The sequence below is a fragment of the Anomaloglossus baeobatrachus genome, chromosome 9 (assembly GCF_048569485.1).
Source record: "Anomaloglossus baeobatrachus isolate aAnoBae1 chromosome 9, aAnoBae1.hap1, whole genome shotgun sequence".
Lineage (NCBI taxonomy): Eukaryota > Metazoa > Chordata > Amphibia > Anura > Aromobatidae > Anomaloglossus > Anomaloglossus baeobatrachus.
Window position 1 is genome coordinate 231,771,800 of NC_134361.1, and position 19,053 is coordinate 231,790,852.

Genomic DNA, 19,053 nt, shown 5'->3' on the forward strand with positions numbered 1-19,053 from the left:
TAGAAAACTGACACTAATGTGGCAGGTGGATGGGCGCAGGACAAAACCTCAGCAGTTCCTTCCACCAGGGTGGCCAGAGAAGAAATGATTCTAACAGCATCAAGGACTGCTGGGAAGGCTCCAGTATTTAACCTAAATGGGCCTGGACCCAAAGCAGCAACAGCTGACTTGCACTGCTCTGAACTGCTGGCAGCAAAACCTGAAATTAACTCTTGAGATGCCAAAGGAAAGAAAACTTTGTTTAAGGCCTCTTTCACACATCCATATCTCCGGTACGTATGACGTACGTTTTCACACGGACACACGTAGACCCATTAAAATCAATGGGTCTGCGCACACGTATATGTTTTCACGTAGACCATGTGTCTGTGTGGAGCATACGTGTGTCCATATGCTCCATTTTTCTCTGGCAACACGGGTGACACACAGCATACACACTGATGTGATCCGTGTGATATCTGTGTGACACGTACCAGAGGACACTACGTGTCTGTGAAAAAAAATGCTTTTCTATACTCACCTGTCTCCATTGCTGCAGTCTTCGGCACCGCTGTCACTTGCTTCCGACGCTTGCTCATTATGCTCATCACATATTCACTGCACCGAGGAGCAGAAGCAGCAGCAGCGCCGGAGACCGCAACACCATGGACAGGTAAGTATAGAAGTTCCTGCTGTTTGTGTGCTATGTGGATATCACACGGATAGTACACTGACAGCACGCGCTGAACACACTTGTGGACACAGATACGCACCTACACACCACGGACCGTGCAAAACGTGTGAAAGAGGCCTAAATGAGGAGTCAAGATGGAGATTGGGGGCTCCAGTCCTAAGTCTGTCACTAATCTCAAAACAGCAGGGAGACGACCGTGACAGACAGATGAGGATATATGCCAACAATGGCCGCATTAAAGTACCAGTAAGTCCTTGGTCGTGAAGGGGTTAATGACCAATCAGGTGGTATTATCAATACTGTATATGCTGGTTATGGTTTGTTGGTATTTGTTATATTGTTATACTATTATTGCAGTATTATTCAGTCTTGTATAGAGGTATTATTAATATTGGTCTTGTAGTATATCTTGATTTTCTCCAGGCAGGGCAATATTTGTAGTAGAGACCCCCATCTGGGGCTCGGGGGGGCAGCGGTAGCATGGGCCTATCTGCTTTCAGCTGCCAGGGCTAAATTTCAATCCCAGTCCGTCCCTTTAGACAGTATATAAAGCAAATGATCATCCACATTAACCCCTTCACTGCACTGGACCACTATCTATAACGTATTAACCAGTGGACTGGAGCTTCACTGAATAAAATACCGTAACATGGAGACTTATCAAACTGTCTAAACATAAAACAGGCCTTGTTGCCTATAGCAACCAATCAGAGCTCAGCTTTTATTTCTTCAGAGCAGGTTCTGAAATGAAAGCTGCGCTGTGATTGGTTGCTATAGGCAACGAGGCCTGTTTTTATGTTTTGATAAATCTGACCCTTTTTTTCCCGACTCATGTTTCATTATCTAAACTCGGGGGATATAGATGTACAGTATAATTGTTCTTTATACATATAAATAATAATGTAGGACTCTCAGCCGTCCTGTATCATGTGGGACAGTCCTGCATTTGGGGGCTTTTCCTGCTGTTCTCGCAGGTGGGCAGCAACATGTTTACTTTCAATTGTATCTGTGTCTTAGGATGTAGATCCTGACCATCATGGGGACAGGGCAAGGTGACGTGTGTTGTTTTATTATACATATAGTTGCTGGTGGAGTATCACACTGTGTGGGGTGACACAAGTGGGTGTCATACTGTTTAGGTAGGATTATGGGGGCATTATTCTGTGTGTAGGAGACACTAGGGTGCATCATACTGGTTAGGGGGGTTTGTGGGTTCATCATACTATGTGGGGGACTATGGGACATCATACTATGGGGGGGCAGCATCATATTGGTTAGAAGGTTTGTGAGGGCATCATACTGTGTTTGGGGCTCTGTAGTGGTATCATACTATGTTTGGCAGACACTATGGGGCATTATACAGTTTAAGGGGGTCTGTGGAACATGATACTATGCGGGAGGACACTAGTGAGCATCATACTATGCGGGAGGACACTAGTGAACATCATACTATGCTGGGGGACACTAGTGAGCATCATACTATGCGGGAGGACACTAGTGAACATCATACTATGCGGGAGGACACTAGTGAACATCATACTATGCGGGAGGACACTAGTGAGCATCATACTATGCGGGAGGACACTAGTGAACATCATACTATGCTGGGGGACACTAGTGAGCATCATACTATGCGGGGGGACACTAGTGAACATCATACTATGCGGGAGGACACTAGTGAACATCATACTATGCGGGAGGACACTAGTGAACATCATACTATGCTGGGGGACACTAGTGAGCATCATACTATGCGGGGGGACACTAGTGAGCATCATACTATGCGGGGGGACACTAATGAGCATCATACTATGCGGGGGGACACTAGTGAGCATCATACTATGCGGGAGGACACTAATGAGCATCATACTATGCTGAGGGACACTAGTGAGCATCATACTATGCTGAGGGACACTAGTGAACATCATACTATGCGGGGGGACACTAGTGAACATCATACTATGCGGGAGGACACTAGTGAACATCATACTATGCGGGAGGACACTAGTGAGCATCATACTATGCGGGAGGACACTAGTGAACATCATACTATGCTGGGAGACACTAGTGAGCATCATACTATGCGGGGGGACACTAGTGAACATCATACTATGCTGGGGGACACTAGTGAGCATCATACTATGCGGGGGGACACTAGTGAACATCATACTATGCGGGAGGACACTAGTGAACATCATACTATGCGGGAGGACACTAGTGAGCATCATACTATGCTGGGGGACACTAGTGAGCATCATACTATGCGGGGGGACACTAGTGAACATCATACTATGCGGGAGGACACTAGTGAGCATCATACTATGCTGGGGGACACTAGTGAGCATCATACTATGCTGGGGGACACTAGTGAGCATCATACTATGCGGGGGGACACTAGTGAACATCATACTATGCGGGAGGACACTAGTGAACATCATACTATGCGGGAGGACACTAGTGAGCATCATACTATGCTGGGGGACACTAGTGAGCATCATACTATGCGGGGGGACACTAGTGAGCATCATACTATGCGGGGGGACACTAGTGAACATCATACTATGCGGGGGGACACTAGTGAACATCATACTATGCTGGGGGACACTAGTGAGCATCATACTATGCGGGGGGACACTAGTGAACATCATACTATGCGGGAGGACACTAGTGAGCATCATACTATGCGGGAGGACACTAGTGAACATCATACTATGCGGGAGGACACTAGTGAGCATCATACTATGCTGGGGGACACTAGTGAGCATCATACTATGCGGGGGGACACTAGTGAGCATCATACTATGCGGGGGGACACTAGTGAACATCATACTATGCGGGGGGACACTAGTGAGCATCATACTATGCTGGGGGACACTAGTGAGCATCATACTATGCGGGGGGACACTAGTGAGCATCATACTATGCGGGGGGACACTAGTGAGCATCATACTATGCGGGGGGACACTAGTGAACATCATACTATGCGGGAGGACACTAGTGAGCATCATACTATGCAGGGGGACACTAGTGAGCATCATACTATGCTGGGGGACACTAGTGAGCATCATACTATGCGGGGGGACACTAGTGAACATCATACTATGCGGGAGGACACTAGTGAACATCATACTATGCGGGAGGACACTAGTGAGCATCATACTATGCTGGGGGACACTAGTGAGCATCATACTATGCGGGGGGACACTAGTGAGCATCATACTATGCGGGAGGACACTAGTGAACATCATACTATGCGGGAGGACACTAGTGAACATCATACTATGCTGGGGGACACTAGTGAGCATCATACTATGCGGGGGGACACTAGTGAGCATCATACTATGCGGGGGGACACTAATGAGCATCATACTATGCGGGGGGACACTAGTGAGCATCATACTATGCGGGAGGACACTAATGAGCATCATACTATGCTGAGGGACACTAGTGAGCATCATACTATGCTGAGGGACACTAGTGAACATCATACTATGCGGGGGGACACTAGTGAACATCATACTATGCGGGAGGACACTACTGAACATCATACTATGCGGGAGGACACTAGTGAACATCATACTATGCGGGGGGACACTAGTGAGCATCATACTATGCTGGGGGACACTAGTGAGCATCATACTATGCAGGGGGACACTAGTGAGCATCATACTATGCGGGGGGACACTAGTGAGCATCATACTATGCGGGAGGACACTAATGAGCATCATACTATGCTGGGGGACACTAGTGAGCATCATACTATGCTGGGGGACACTAGTGAGCATCATACTATGCTGGGGGACACTAGTGAGCATCATACTATGCGGGGGGACACTAGTGAGCATCATACTATGCGGGAGGACACTAATGAGCATCATACTATGCTGGGGGACACTAGTGAGCATCATACTATGCAGGGGGACACTAGTGAGCATCATACTATGCGGGGGGACACTAGTGAGCATCATACTATGCGGGAGGACACTAGTGAACATCATACTATGCGGGGGGACACTAGTGAGCATCATACTATGCTGGGGGACACTAGTGAGCATCATACTATGCAGGGGGACACTAGTGAGCATCATACTATGCGGGGGGACACTAGTGAGCATCATACTATGCGGGAGGACACTAATGAGCATCATACTATGCTGAGGGACACTAGTGAGCATCATACTATGCTGGGGGACACTAGTGAGCATCATACTATGCTGGGGGACACTAGTGAGCATCATACTATGCGGGGGGACACTAGTGAGCATCATACTATGCGGGAGGACACTAATGAGCATCATACTATGCTGAGGGACACTAGTGAGCATCATACTATGCTGGGGGACACTAGTGAGCATCATACTATGCGGGGGGACACTAGTGAGCATCATACTATGCAGGGGGACACTTGTGAGCATCATACTATGCTGGGGGACACTAGTGAGTATCATACTATGCGGGGGGACACTAGTGAGCATCATACTATGCTGGGGGACACTAGTGAGCATCATACTATGCTGGGGGACACTAGTGAGCATCATACTATGCTGGGGGACACTAGTGAGCATCATACTATGCGGGGGGACACTAATGAGCATCTTACTATGCTGGGGGACACTAGTGAGCATCATACTATGCTGGGGGACACTAGTGAGCATCATACTATGCGGGGGGACACTAGTGAGCATCATACTATGCTGGGGGACACTAGTGAGCATCATACTATGCTGGGGGACACTAATGAGCATCATACTATGCTGGGGGACACTAGTGAGCATCATACTATGCGGGGGGACACTAGTGAGCATCATACTATGCTGAGGGACACTAGTGAGCATCATACTATGCTGGGGGACACTAGTGAGCATCATACTATGCGGGGGGACACTAGTGAGCATCATACTATGCGGGGGGACACTAGTGAGCATCATACTATGCGGGGGGACACTAGTGAGCATCATACTATGCGGGGGGACACTAGTGAGCATCATACTATGCGGGGGGACACTAATGAGCATCATACTATGCGGAGGGACACTAGTGAGCATCATACTATGCGGGGGGACACTAGTGAGCATCATACTATGCGGGAGGACACTAGTGAGCATCATACTATGCTGGGGGACACTAGTGAGCATCATACTATGCTGGGGGACACTAGTGAGCATCATACTATGCGGGGGGGACACTAGTGAGCATCATACTATGCGGGGGAACACTAGTGAGCATCATACTATGCGGGGGGACACTAATGAGCATCATACTATGCGGAGGGACACTAGTGAGCATCATACTATGCTGGGGGACACTAGTGAGCATCATACTATGCTGGGGGACACTAGTGAGCATCATACTATGCGGGGGGACACTAGTGAGCATCATACTATGCGGGGGGACACTAGTGAGCATCATACTATGCGGGGGGACACTAATGAGCATCATACTATTCGGAGGGACACTAGTGAGCATCATACTATGCTGGGGGACACTAGTGAGCATCATACTATCTGGGGACATAAGTTTGTGTACGTTATTCTGGAAGCATCATATTGTTTAAAGGGTTTCTGTGGCGCCATTGTACTATGTGTGTGGGACACTATTACTAATATTTCTTATTATAGCGCCATTTTTTCCATAGCGCTTTACAAGTGAAAAGGACTTTAAATAATAAAAAGTACAATGATCATGAGCAATACAAGGCACAGACTGGTACACAAGGAGAGAGGTCTCACAGTGTGCGCTAGGGGTCAGACTCAGTAGTCTATTTAGGGTGGGGGTGGGGGGAGTCTGTGTGGACATCATTCTGCTGTAAGGGGGGTCTATGGGGGCATCATGATACGTGGATGGAGCACTGGGCGCATCATTGTTTGTGGGACGGTAACTTTAGTAGGGGACTATTTTTGTTTGGGTGCACACAAAGGACTGATCTATATAATTGCCTATGAGCGACACCGTATATAATAAACTCGTCGAATCATCTCATTGGTGCAGAGAATCCTGTGTGCAGCGGATCATAGCGGGGGCAGCGCCGGGGTGGGCACGGGGGACACGCGGGGACATTTGCCATACATAGGCCGCTGCGATCAGTCTCTCCTCTCAGTATTAGTTTCTGCATTGCTGATTTCCTCTTTCCAGGTTGTAGTGTTACTGGTTTACTAGAGCATGCTGGGAGATCTCAGGTCATAGAGAATGAGGAAGAGTGTGGCCTGTGCTGATATATATATAGGACGTGTGTGCACATTGCAGAGGGTCGGCCATGTCTGCAGCTCTGGAGGAATTGCTTGAGAAGATTCATGCAGCAGCTCTGGTGAGAGGAGAAGCCTGGCTGCGAGAGAAAGTGGCAGAAATCATTGCAGAAGAAGGATCACAAGATCCCCCTCCATGTGCTAAGAGGGGAAGAGCTTATGAGCGCAGGAGTCCATCCCCGGTGCCCAGAAATCGACCCAAACTCAGCAGCAAGGACCCTCCAGAAGTGTCCGGTGGTCCGTGCCCGGCTTCAGAGGGGCCTTGTCCTGCGGAAAATCCATTCAGTTTAGGCTCTGATTCACGAGATGGTGATAAAGGTTTGCGGATTCAGATTAATGCGGCTTCCCGGTGTGGATCAGACAACGGACAGTCTTCTGAGGTCGCTGGTACTGTATCTGCGGAGGACCAGAGGTCCAGTGACGACGACGGCGGGCAGAAGCAGTCTACTCCGTCACCAAACCAGAGCACGGTCAAGGCTAAAACACGTGACAATACTAGCCCCGGGAAAGCTCCCGATACGACCCATTCCAGGAAAACGGAGGAGGAGACCATTGTATTACGTATAGAAAGGTTACTCCAAAGCTGTACAGCCGCAATAGAGCTACAGCAGGAGCAAGATGAATCCTCTGAACCAACGCTGACGCCGGCCAGCTCTTCTGTCCCAGGTAAGGGTGTGTAATTGACAATCGGTTGGGGCGTGACAGGTTCAGAGTATTTGGGGGAGCTTCCAGGTTATACTTTAAGCTCCGGCCTCATTTCTTAGGGAGTGAGGAACAGCGAGTGCGGTCCCTGTTACTGGCAGATCCCAGGTCCTGGGCCTTCTCTGCTGACCGATTCTTCGGCGGTATGGTCGGTGGATGAGTTTTTGCAGCTCTGGCCCTTGTCTGTGGTGATCCTGATGGCGTCTCCCTTGTGGAATCTAATCTCTGTAGTAAGGGCCGGCTCCAGGTTTTTGTGGGCCCCGGGTGAAAGAGCTTCAGTCGGCCTCATCCACATGCACATTAGGGTTACATATTTAAAGAGAAATTCAGAAAAACACATAAATAGACCTAAATCTATACACAGTCACATACACGGACATGCATAGATATTTTTAATAGGGGGAATCCGGCAGCAGCCTCATTCACCTCCGCGCTGGTCTTCATCCAGCTCCTCCCGGGCATGTGGCTGTGCCGTGCTGATTGGTGGCCATCACTAACAGACATGACCGCAAACAAAGCACACTGACACTGTTGTATATAAATCACATTACTGAGGGGCATACACAGGGGCGTTACGATAGTGGTCACAGAGATCGCAACTGCGACTGGTGCCCGCCCTGTAGAGAAGCAGCCAGCTCCTCTCTGTGAGAAAGGAGTTGCGCTGTTCAGTGGCAGACCACATGGCCGCTATGGGGTCCATGAGTCGGGGGGGGGGGGGGGGGCAGTGCCAGCAATGGAATCAGGCCCCCCTCGCCTGCGGGCCATCGCTCGTCATTGCACAAAGTAACGATGAAGGATGGAGCGGAGCGCTCCACTCCATCCATTATTTTCCCACTGTGCCTGCGCTTGACGTCTCAGTGCAGCAGAGCGCGGTGACGTCACTACAGCGCGCTGCTGAGCAGACACAGTAGAGCGTGGGGGAATGAGGAGAGGGGAGGACTTGTTTATTTTTTTTATTCTTTTTAATCAGTGAGTACATGGTGACCAGAGACCTATGGGGATGCACTAAACAGTATGGGGGCTGCATAATAGAATATGAAGGACTATGGGGAATGCCTGATAAATGGACTACAGGGGTGCATTAACATGCATGGAGGCCTATGGGTGTTTTAAATGTTATGGGGGTTACATAATATAATATGGAGGACTATGGGGCTGCATTTTAAAACATAAAGGACTATGGGAGAGCATTAAAAGGTATGGGGGCTGCATAATAGAATATGAAGGACTATGGGGAATGCCTGATAAATGGACTACAGGGGTGCATTAACATGCATGGAGGCCTATGGGTGTTTTAAATGTTATGGGGGTTACATAATATAATATGGAGGACTATGGGGCTGCATTTTAAAACATAGAGGACTATGGGAGAGCATTAAAAGGTATGGGGGCTGCATAATATAACATGGAGGCCTATGGGGTGCATTAAATGGTATGGGGGCTGCATAATATAATATGAAGGACCATGGGGCTGCATTATAAAACATGGAGGACTATGGGGCTGCATTATAATATATGAAGGCCTATGCGTGTGCATTAAACAGTATTTGGGCTGCATAATACAATATGAAGGCTGCATTATAATATACTATGGGTTATGTGGGACCCATTATACTATATGGAAAGCTATGTGGGGGCCATTATGATATTTGGAGAGCTATATACGAGGGGAGACAAAGATAAAAGCATGAGATGAGAAAGTTTTATGCTGAGGGAAAGAGGCTCTTTCCCATAGCACCCAGCTTTCCCATGGTCTGCTATACATCTTTCTTTCAGCACCCAGCTCTGGGGGGTATAGTAGGGGTGGAGGGGACATACAGCTCTAGGGGGTATAGTAGTATGCAGCTCTGATATTCCTCCATATAGTGTTATGCAGCCCCAATATTCCTCCATATAGTATAATGCACCCAATATTTATCCATATAATATAATGCACCCATATTGCTCCACATAATATAATGCAGCCTCATATTACTCCATATAATGCACCGTCATATTCCTTCATATAGTATTATGGAGCCCCCATATAGTATTATGCAGCCTCATGTGTAGCATACAACCCCCATATAGTATAATTCACCCTCATGTATTAGCATACAGCCCCCATATAATATGATACACCCTAATGTAGCAACATACAGCCCCCATATAGTATGATACGTATTATAAACACTCATGTAGTAGCATACAGCTCCCATATAGTATGATACACCCTCCTGTATTAGCATACAGCCCCCATATTGTTTAATGCACCCCCATAGTCCTCAGGCCACCATGATTAAATACATACTCACTGCTCCTCGTTCCTCCGCTGCTGAGGTGTCCTCAGCGTGTGTCCACTGTTCTGCCGCTCTGCACATCTCAGCAGAGGGCGTAATAGTGACGTCATCACGCTCCGCTGTGCTGAGATGTCAGAGCGCAGACAGACACAGTGGGAGAATGATGATAGAGGGAGTACTCCGCTCCTTGTATCATCATTGATTTCAGTTGTATCGGCATCTGCGATATGCTCTACCAGTGCTCCAGAACAATTGTTTGAGTTTTTCCACATCATGCCATTAGTGACTCTCCCTAAATTGTTTTTGGGCAGTTACGATTCAGTGTGAATAAATTTGGTCTGAATTGGAATTCCAGGGCCTTCCAGACCCCAAGAAAAAAAATCTAGAAGTGAGGGACAGGGGGGGGCGTGGCCAGCAGGCAGCATGAGCGGTCGCATCTGAGAGCAGCTCCGCAGTCCAACGCTGATAAATACTATTAATCCTGCCGAAATTGGTGCCTAAATACACCTCCGGATTACCTGTGGTGCGGTGAGCATTCTGATCGGTACCATGAGCAGAGGTCGCAGCGCAGCGGCGGCTGAAAAGCTGAAGAAGTTTGCTCGGGACTCCCAGCAAGATGGCGTCGGCAAGCAGTTGGAGCGGGAATCCAGTGAGGCGGAGGAGGAGGAGAGCATGGAGGCCGGATCCAAGGAACCGCAGGAGCTAACCTTGCAGCAAGTTACTTCGCAATTACTTGCGGCGATCCAGGATTCAAAAGTGTCGCTGACGGGCAAAATCGAGGAGGTTAAGATCGATGTGGGACTCCTCCGGCTGGACCTGCAAAATCTGAGAGAGCGGGTAACTGAGACGGAACAGCGGATCTCCACGCTGGAAGACGACGCAAGAGCGACGCCGGGCAGACTGTCCTCTTTGGAAAGCGCGGCAAATAACTGGGCGCAAAGGGCTGACGATCTGGAAAACCGCCTGCGTCGCAATAATTTAAGAATTCTGGGGATGCCGGAGAGGGCAGAAGGGAGCGACCCATGTAAGTTCATGGAAACATGGCTCTCCGAAACTTTCCCTGATGCGACGCTGTCAGCGGCATTCGCTATAGAAAGAGCCCACCGGGTACCGGCCAGACCTCCTCCCCCGGGAGCGCAGCCTAGACCTCTCCTGGCCCGACTGTTGAGCAGCAGGGATAGAGATGCGATCCTTGGTGCGGCGCGACGCAAAGGCCCGATCCTACATAATAATGCTCCCATACTGATTTTCCCTGACTTCTCTGCGTCTCTTCAGAAAACGAGAGCATCCTTCATTCAGGTGAAAAAGCGCCTTAGAGATCACCAAATTGCTTACTCCATGATCTTCCCGGCTCGTCTCAGAGTGGTTCATCAAGAGCGATCCTTGTTCTTTACATCTCCTGTGGAGGCGGATGACTGGATCAACACGCTAAAGAGGAAGCGCTGATGCGTTACAGCCATGAGCGACGCCGGGAGGGTCGCTGTTGTGATGGCGTCGCGGTTCTGATTTGCTTATTTCATCTCCTTTGGAGTGAGGTCGGTGATACGATTCTTTTTCCTGGGACGTCTGAAATCGCTGTTGCCATAGTTTTAGGATCATCCTATGCAGATATTCGGCGTCCCTCGATATTGAAGGCGCGAAATATTTTTGTTTCCTTCATCCCTCCTGCCATACGAATGGAGCGATGCTCGGGATCGCAGTTGCGTCCGCGCCCTGCTCTTTTGGTTCCAGTTTGTTGAGAAATTGACGATTCCATCAGGATGCGCTGGTGCGCTTGCGACCCCCGGAAGCATGTGAGTTACTGGATGTGTTTATTATTGGCCTTCCATTGTGCCGGTCTCCAGGTTGGCCCCCCCCTCGAGGCTGGGCAGCTGGAGATGGTGCCTCTGAGTGTGTCGGGACCTGAGCTCACTACGATCATTACTAAGCCCTGTTTGAGTTCTGGAATACTCGTCGCTGGTGGGACCGGATTGAACCGTCTTCAGGCGGGACATGTGCCAGAACGCTGCTGCGGTGCCATGATCACCTTCACGCGATCTTGAATTATCCTGCATCTTGCGATCCAAAATGGGACTTCACTCCGGGTTTGCAGTATTTGGCAACGCACTTAAGTTCAGGATGCTGAATTTTGTCTTTAGAGCTATATTAAGGTTTTTTAAGGTCACCATACATGATAGTCACTTATAATTTGGGGTTACCTGCAAATTCTCCTCCCATTTCCTTTACATTCCTATCTCTTCTTCCCCCCTCTCAGTCTCACTTACTTGTCTAATCCCTCGGCCCCTTTATCTCAGCCTCATACCCATCCTTGCTATTCTATTCCTATCTACCTCTAAGCCTTCTTTGCTATTTTCTCCAACTTCCCTCTTCAACCTTCCTCTCTCTTCCCCAGTTTCCACCCAGTATGCCCTCCGTTACCTCTCTTCTTCTTATATTTCTATATTCCCTCCTCCTCACACTCTCTCTTCTTCCGCCCATCTTAATTTCTCTTCTCTGTCTTCTCTTCCCTTGCCCCTTTTTCTCTTCCTCACCCTTTTTTTTTTTCTTTCTCTTCTCTCTTCTCTTTCTTTCTTCCCATATTTCTATGCCCATTCACTCTGGGTTCTCTTACCCACGTACGAATAATAGGCTATGTTGCAGGATAATTCAATACGTTGGACTGCAGGAGAAGCTTAAGTCTTTGTTTGGAGGACACCCCCGTACCAAGTACACCATCTAGCCACGTTGGTTCACCCTGGTCGTTACTAGGGACACCCTCTCCTGGTCACACTACTGGATCAGTTCTTTCGGCTGTGTGAGTGCAGCCGATAGTTTGTATTTAAGGGTACGTTTGCCCAAGTTCTACTGTGGGTTAAGTTTTTGACATTTCCCTATTAATTCAGTAAGAGATACATCTCAATGGCTTTAAGCTTGATGACATGGAATGTTTGGGGACTGGGCACATCCAGGAAACGGGCGGCAGTATTCGCACATATCAAAAAATCCAAAGCTCAGATTGTGTGTTTACAAGAGACCCATTTATTGTTGGACACCACTAGAGTGCTTCAGAAGCCTTGGGTTCAATGGTCAGCTCACTCTGCTCATTCCTCATATTCTAGGGGAGTATCGGTACTAGTCCATAAAGCATTGCGGTGGGACCCGGGTAAGATTATAAAGGACAATGATGGGAGGTATGTGTTTATCCAGGCTCACATCGATGGGATCATGATAGTGATCTTAGCCATATACATCCCCCTGCGATGGGAATCTCGATCTGTATGAAGCGGCTAAGTTTGCCTCACAATTCCCACAAGCCTTGGTGCTCTGCATGGGGGACTTCAATTTGATTAGTAACATAGGGCTGGATAGATTCAACACCCGACAGGTCCCGATCTCCCCTACGATACAAACTAGACTGAGTGCATTCCTCCAGGAGGTGGGGTGGTGCGACATGTGGCGGTTTTTTAACCCAGTACTGAGAGAATACACATGTTATACCCCAGGGAAAAACTCATTGTCTAGAATTGATTACATCTGTGGAAATGAAAGAGTCTGTGCCCATATACAATCGGTATGTCATCTACCCAGATCAGTATCAGACCATTCTCAGGTATTTGTCAGCATTAAATGGGAAGGTTGTAAATCTCGTAAACTGTCACGGAAGATTAACCCTTGGTGGCTGTCACTCTTTGGCACCAATGATAGGATTCCTGATCAGCTCAGGGCATACACCGAGACGAACTCCGTGGAAGAGAATCACTCGGCCTATTGGGACGCGCTTAAGGCGTATCTGAGGGGTTTCTGTCACTCCTCTATCTCTTATGTCAAGAAACAGGCGGCCAGAGAGGAGGAGGAATTGGCCACTCAAAATAGAATGCTTGAACATAGATTCACCTCGGACCCTTCTGAGGAAAACAGATTCCAGTGGCTACAGGCTGGGAGGAAATATCTTTTGTTCCTGCAGGATAAGGCTAAGAGACATGTCTTCTTCATGAACCAGAGATATTTTGAGCAAGGGAACCAATCTAGTAGTTTACTAGCGTTCCTGGTGCGCCAATCCACTAGCTCACCTGCGATCCTTAAGATCAGAGACTCCGGTGGCGATTCAATCACCTCCGTCACTGGCATCCTGAAGGTGTTTCTGGACTTCTATAGGAACCTATATGAGCCCAGGCTGGCTGTGTCAAGGGAGGAGATCACTGAATACTTGCGGGATCTGGAGTTTCCCAGATTGACTTTGGCCCAGAGGTCGGCCTTGGATGAGCCCATTAGCATGGAAGAGATGGTGGAGGCGATGGGAGCCCTCAATAGGGGTAAGGCGTCTGGCCCAGACGGACTCCCGATTGAAATATTTGACAAGTATAGGGGGGAGCTGGCTCCAGCTCTCCTGGAGACGGCTGAGGCTTCGTTCCGCAGGGGACGGTTACCTGATTCCTTCTATGAGGCAACCATCGTGCTACTATTGAAACCAGATAAGGATCCATTGGATTGTGGCTCGTACAGACCGATCTCTTTGTTGAACTCTGATTACAAAATTCTTACCAAAATTCTAGCAACTAGACTCAATAAAGTGATCACCTCCATAATACATGAGGATCAGTCTGGATTCATTCCGGGTAGAAGTACCTCGGATAATCTGAGGAGGGCACAGGTGATTCTACAGATGGGCACCAAGTTAGAGGAGGATTGGGCTTTGGTCTCCCTGGATGCGGCCAAGGCCTTTGACTCTATAGAATGGCCATACCTGCTGGAGGTACTGCGGGCATTTGGTTTCGGCAACGATTTTATTAGATGGATTGAGATTATATATAAAGCTCCAACGGCTAACATTCAGGTGGGAGGCGGAGTATCGGAAACCTTCCATTTGGGGAGGGGAACCAGGTAGGGATGTCCTCTATCCCCTCTTCTGTTCGCCCTTGCCATGGAACCGTTGGCGGTGCGCATTCGTGCGGACCCAATCTACCGGGGAGTGAGACATCGTAAGGGAGATGAACGTTTGTCTCTGTATGCAGACGACCTGTTATTGTTTGCTTCTGATCCGGATTCCTCCATTCCTAGAGCCGTAGAGTTAATCGACCGATTCGGGGAGTTCTCGGGCCTGTCAATAAATTGGTCAAAATCGTACCTCCTCTTCCTATCTCGGGACAGGGAGGAAATGATGAACACCCACATATGTAGAGTTCCAGTGGTGGATCATTTTAAATACCTGGGGATTATATTGACGGGAAGCCCTTCGGAGATGATAGCAAGAAACATTGCCCCCTTATTATCACACCTCGGGGAGAAATTTAATAGATGGAGCCAACTCCCGCTCTCAGTGGCGGAAAGGATTAATCTCCTTAAAATGATAGTGCAACCAAAGTGTCTTTACATAACCCAACATGTATTCGTACAGATTCCCCGCTCTTTCTTTCGGTCCCTGGAATCTTTGATGATCACCTTTGTCTGGGGTCCTTCCAGATCAAGGGTCCAGTTGGCCAAATTACAGAGACCCAAAGACATGGGGGGTATGGCCCTTCCTGATCTGTACTTATACTATCTGGCCGGACAATTGAAATATTTGGGACAATGGACACTTCCTGGGGTGAGGGGTTCTCCGGAGGGTCTTCTGGCAGAGTTCACAGGTATGGATCTCCTATGGCCATTGTTGACGGACCACAAGAGGGCTCCTGAGGGTCGGGTCCTCCCAATACACAAACTGGGGGCCAGGGTCTGGAAAGAGGCTAAAACCATTTTTGGTTTCCATGATATGCCAACTGAGATACCCCTATGGGATAACCTGGACCTTCCACACTTTTGTGGGCTGCCGGGGTTTGGCGAATGGAGGAATCGAGGAATAGTCTCCCTGGGATCACTGGTCCGGGATGGTGATCTCCGCCCCTTTACGCAACTGCGTGCAGAATTTGATTTGCCGGAATCTCATGGGTTTCAGTATCTCCAGATTAGGCACGCCTTTCGGGCTCAGTTCTCTCGTTGTGGGATTAGATTCTCTTCCTTTCCAGTCATTGGAATTATCAGATCACAGGGCCCTGGAGGCCTCATTTCCAAACTGTACTCCTCCCTTATCCGGGCCAAGGCCATGAACAGTCCTCTTTCTGTCCGGGAGAGGTGGAGTGTCAGGATCCCTGAAATTGATGATGTAGTGTGGGACGACATTGTTGAATCCCACACGTTAGTCTCTCCTGCAGTCAATAATAGACTGATTCAGTTATACATAATACACCAAAGTTATATGACTCCTCAGAGACTGAACAAGATGAAAAAGGCGAATAATCTGGTGGGGGTGGGTTGTCCAAGATGCGGGAGAGACGGTGCTGATTTCTGGCACATGATATGGGATTGCCGGGTCATTCTCTCCTATTGGAGTGAGGTTGTAACGACTTTATCCATCATACTTCAGAAAGGAGTTGCTCTGTGCCCAATTCTGTGTCTGTTTGGGGTGGTGGACGTACGCTCCTGGTCCCAAAATGAAAACTTGCTAATAAAAAAGGTATTATTTTTAGCCCGGAAGGGCATTATACTAAACTGGATGGGCATCCACCCTCCAACTAGAGCCTCATGGATTGCTTTGGTAAATGCTATAATTCCGTCAGAACACTATGTTTATAAGATAAGAGGTTCTTTAAATAAATTCGACAAAATATGGGGTAGATGGATGGGCTCGCCCGTGACCGGAGGATCACCCGGCTCCCTAGCTGATAGCCTACAGTCGGTACTGGCGTGATAGTAACTAATGGTATTCTGATGGGTGGAAAGGAGAATATGTGGTTTATGATCTAATGTATTGGGGATACTACGAGACCGCTGTAATCTGGGTTGCGCTTCTCCTATTGGTGTGGGCTTTTTGCCCCAGAATGGATATGTTTCAAGAACTGACACCTCTGCAATGATTAATGTGCTAAGGCCAGATTGAAAGTAATAGTTGTGGATTTAATTGTTGTTGCTTTATTACCCTGCTTATCAAACAGTATACGTGTATACTTGTAGTACAAATTGCTGACTTATCCTATAATGTAATGTCTTACTTAACCTTCAATAAAACGAGTTTAAAAAAAGAAGTGAGGGACAGAATTAAAAAAGACACATATTACTCACTTGTCCTAAACCCTTAAATGACGCCAACGCCACCTCCATGAAGGTCACTGGTTCTTCTATCGCTAAGCCCCAAGAAGTCACATGGAAAAGTAGGGCACCATGTGTTTTTGATATCAATAACAAGCATTGCCCCACCTCCTCTGGAAGAACCTAAGACCACCATGTTGTAGCCAGGATCTGAGGAGAAAACGTAAGGAGTCAGGTGAGGGCCTAAAACGCATTAGTATTATTTCCCTTCTCAGCCCTCAAAACAATCCTGTAAAATGGCAGCTGGTTGGCCACCATATTTCTGGATTTGTGCTTATCGAACACTACAAATTTTGATTTCTCCAGAATTCAATTTGTTATAGATGAATTTGGTCATCTCTGCTCCTCATGCAGTTTTCATCTTTAGCATTGATGTGGGCACAAAGGTTCCTCAGGTGGGTAGAAGTGATACAGGACTATGTAGAGGTGGGCTGAGTCATCAATTACAGATCTATGTGTGTGCGCAAGTATTTTTTTTTTTCACATTGTATTTTGTCTTATCTTGTTCCTGCAGGTCGCCCTCCTTACTTGGTGTGGATTTTTGGAAATTCTTTTGTTACTTCTGCCTTGGAAAAAGTATCACTCGTTCCAGATGGACGCCAGTTGGGTTTTCCGCTTTCAGAGGCCACTATTCGATGGCTGGGATTTAAAGATCTGACTTGGGATTCTGTTATTCCTAAAGTTGTTCATTACTCACGTTTGGACCGACCTCCGGATATTCTGGTTATACACGCCGGGGGGGATGATATTTATAGCGGTGTTTGTGCAATGGATCTGACTAAAAACATAAAACGAGATCTTTGGAAGTTGCTGTGTTTTTTTACCCGAGTAGATATTGTATGGTCAAACATTGTGAGGAGACCTAGATGTCCAGAGGGAACGAAACGAAAAATACTTAACCGTGTCTGCAGGAACGCGAACAACCAACTCCTAAAATCTCTAGGATTTTACGGGGCAGGGGTGGTTCACCACAAGGGTCTGGAAGGAGAAGATTTTCACTTTGAGGAAGATGGTTCTTGTCTTAATTCAGTAGGTAATGACATCTGGTGCTCCGGCATTAAGAGAGGGATCAGAAAAGCACTTAGACGTTGGCACTGCAGATCAACACCTAACCAAGCCATGGAAGCCAATTCTCAAGGTTGACCGTCTCGGCTACCATTCGTGTTCGATGTCCAGTTAACAGTTCCTGGATACAAGGAAAGGTTTCTTTGTCCCTGATGAGCCAAAGTCTCCACGACTCTTGGGCAGCGAAATCTCATGGGTCTTCATTTCCCAATTTTTATTACAGTGTTTAATTTGACTCGATTGCTTTCTTTTTTCTAGTTTGTTAAATTTCTTTTCAAACCAAATAAAATTTATTATATTATGGCACTTATGTGTGTTCTTTATATGGCAGCATTATGGTAGTACTGTATGGTAATATGATTCGGTATTAAGTGAAGTTTTTTTTTTATTTTAGCACTAGACAGTTTTTGTAAAAGATATTACTCTTAAAAAACAAATTTGGAAAGAGAGCTCCACTTGTTTGCCCAACCCTGACAAAATCAGATATTTGTAGCCCGCTATTAAGTCTCCTCTCAGCCTTCTCTTTTTCAAACTAAACATTCCTAATTCTTTTAGCTGGTCTTCATACGACATGTTTTGCAGACCTTCTACCATCTTGGTGGCTGTTCTCTGGACTTGCTCCAATATATCGATGTCTTTCTTGAATTGGGGCGCCCAGAACTACTCTACAGGTGGGGTCTGACCAATGCAGAGTATAGGGGAATAATGACCTCTCTTGAGCTAGATTCAATACTTGTCTTGATACATCCCAGAATTTTGTTGGATAATTAGATATGTCTGGTGTGGAGGGCAACAAGTTTGCTTAATTCTTACATACATACATTCGAAAGCATAAAAAAAGCTACATTTTCCAAAAACATGTGTATGAAAGAGCCGAAAGAAATTAAAAAAAAAATATTTAGAGTTATGAATTGGCAAAAAAACCCCCATCTTTTACTGGAGAGATCAGGAATGGACATGTAAATGGAAATCCAAAACATCTACTCCAATT

General features: G+C 47.4%; 1 protein-coding gene across 1 annotated transcript; it reads left to right on the forward strand.

The window, feature by feature from the left end:
- Window positions 1–6,863: 6,863 nt before the first annotated feature.
- On the forward strand, window positions 6,864–18,336 carry LOC142250814 (uncharacterized). The gene is made up of 2 exons (XM_075323036.1): window positions 6,864–7,581; window positions 17,512–18,336. Exons 1-2 carry the CDS (start codon window positions 6,927–6,929, stop codon window positions 18,138–18,140), a joined length of 1,284 nt encoding a protein of 427 aa, XP_075179151.1. The 5' UTR covers window positions 6,864–6,926; the 3' UTR covers window positions 18,141–18,336.
- The last annotated feature ends 717 nt before the right edge of the window (window positions 18,337–19,053 follow it).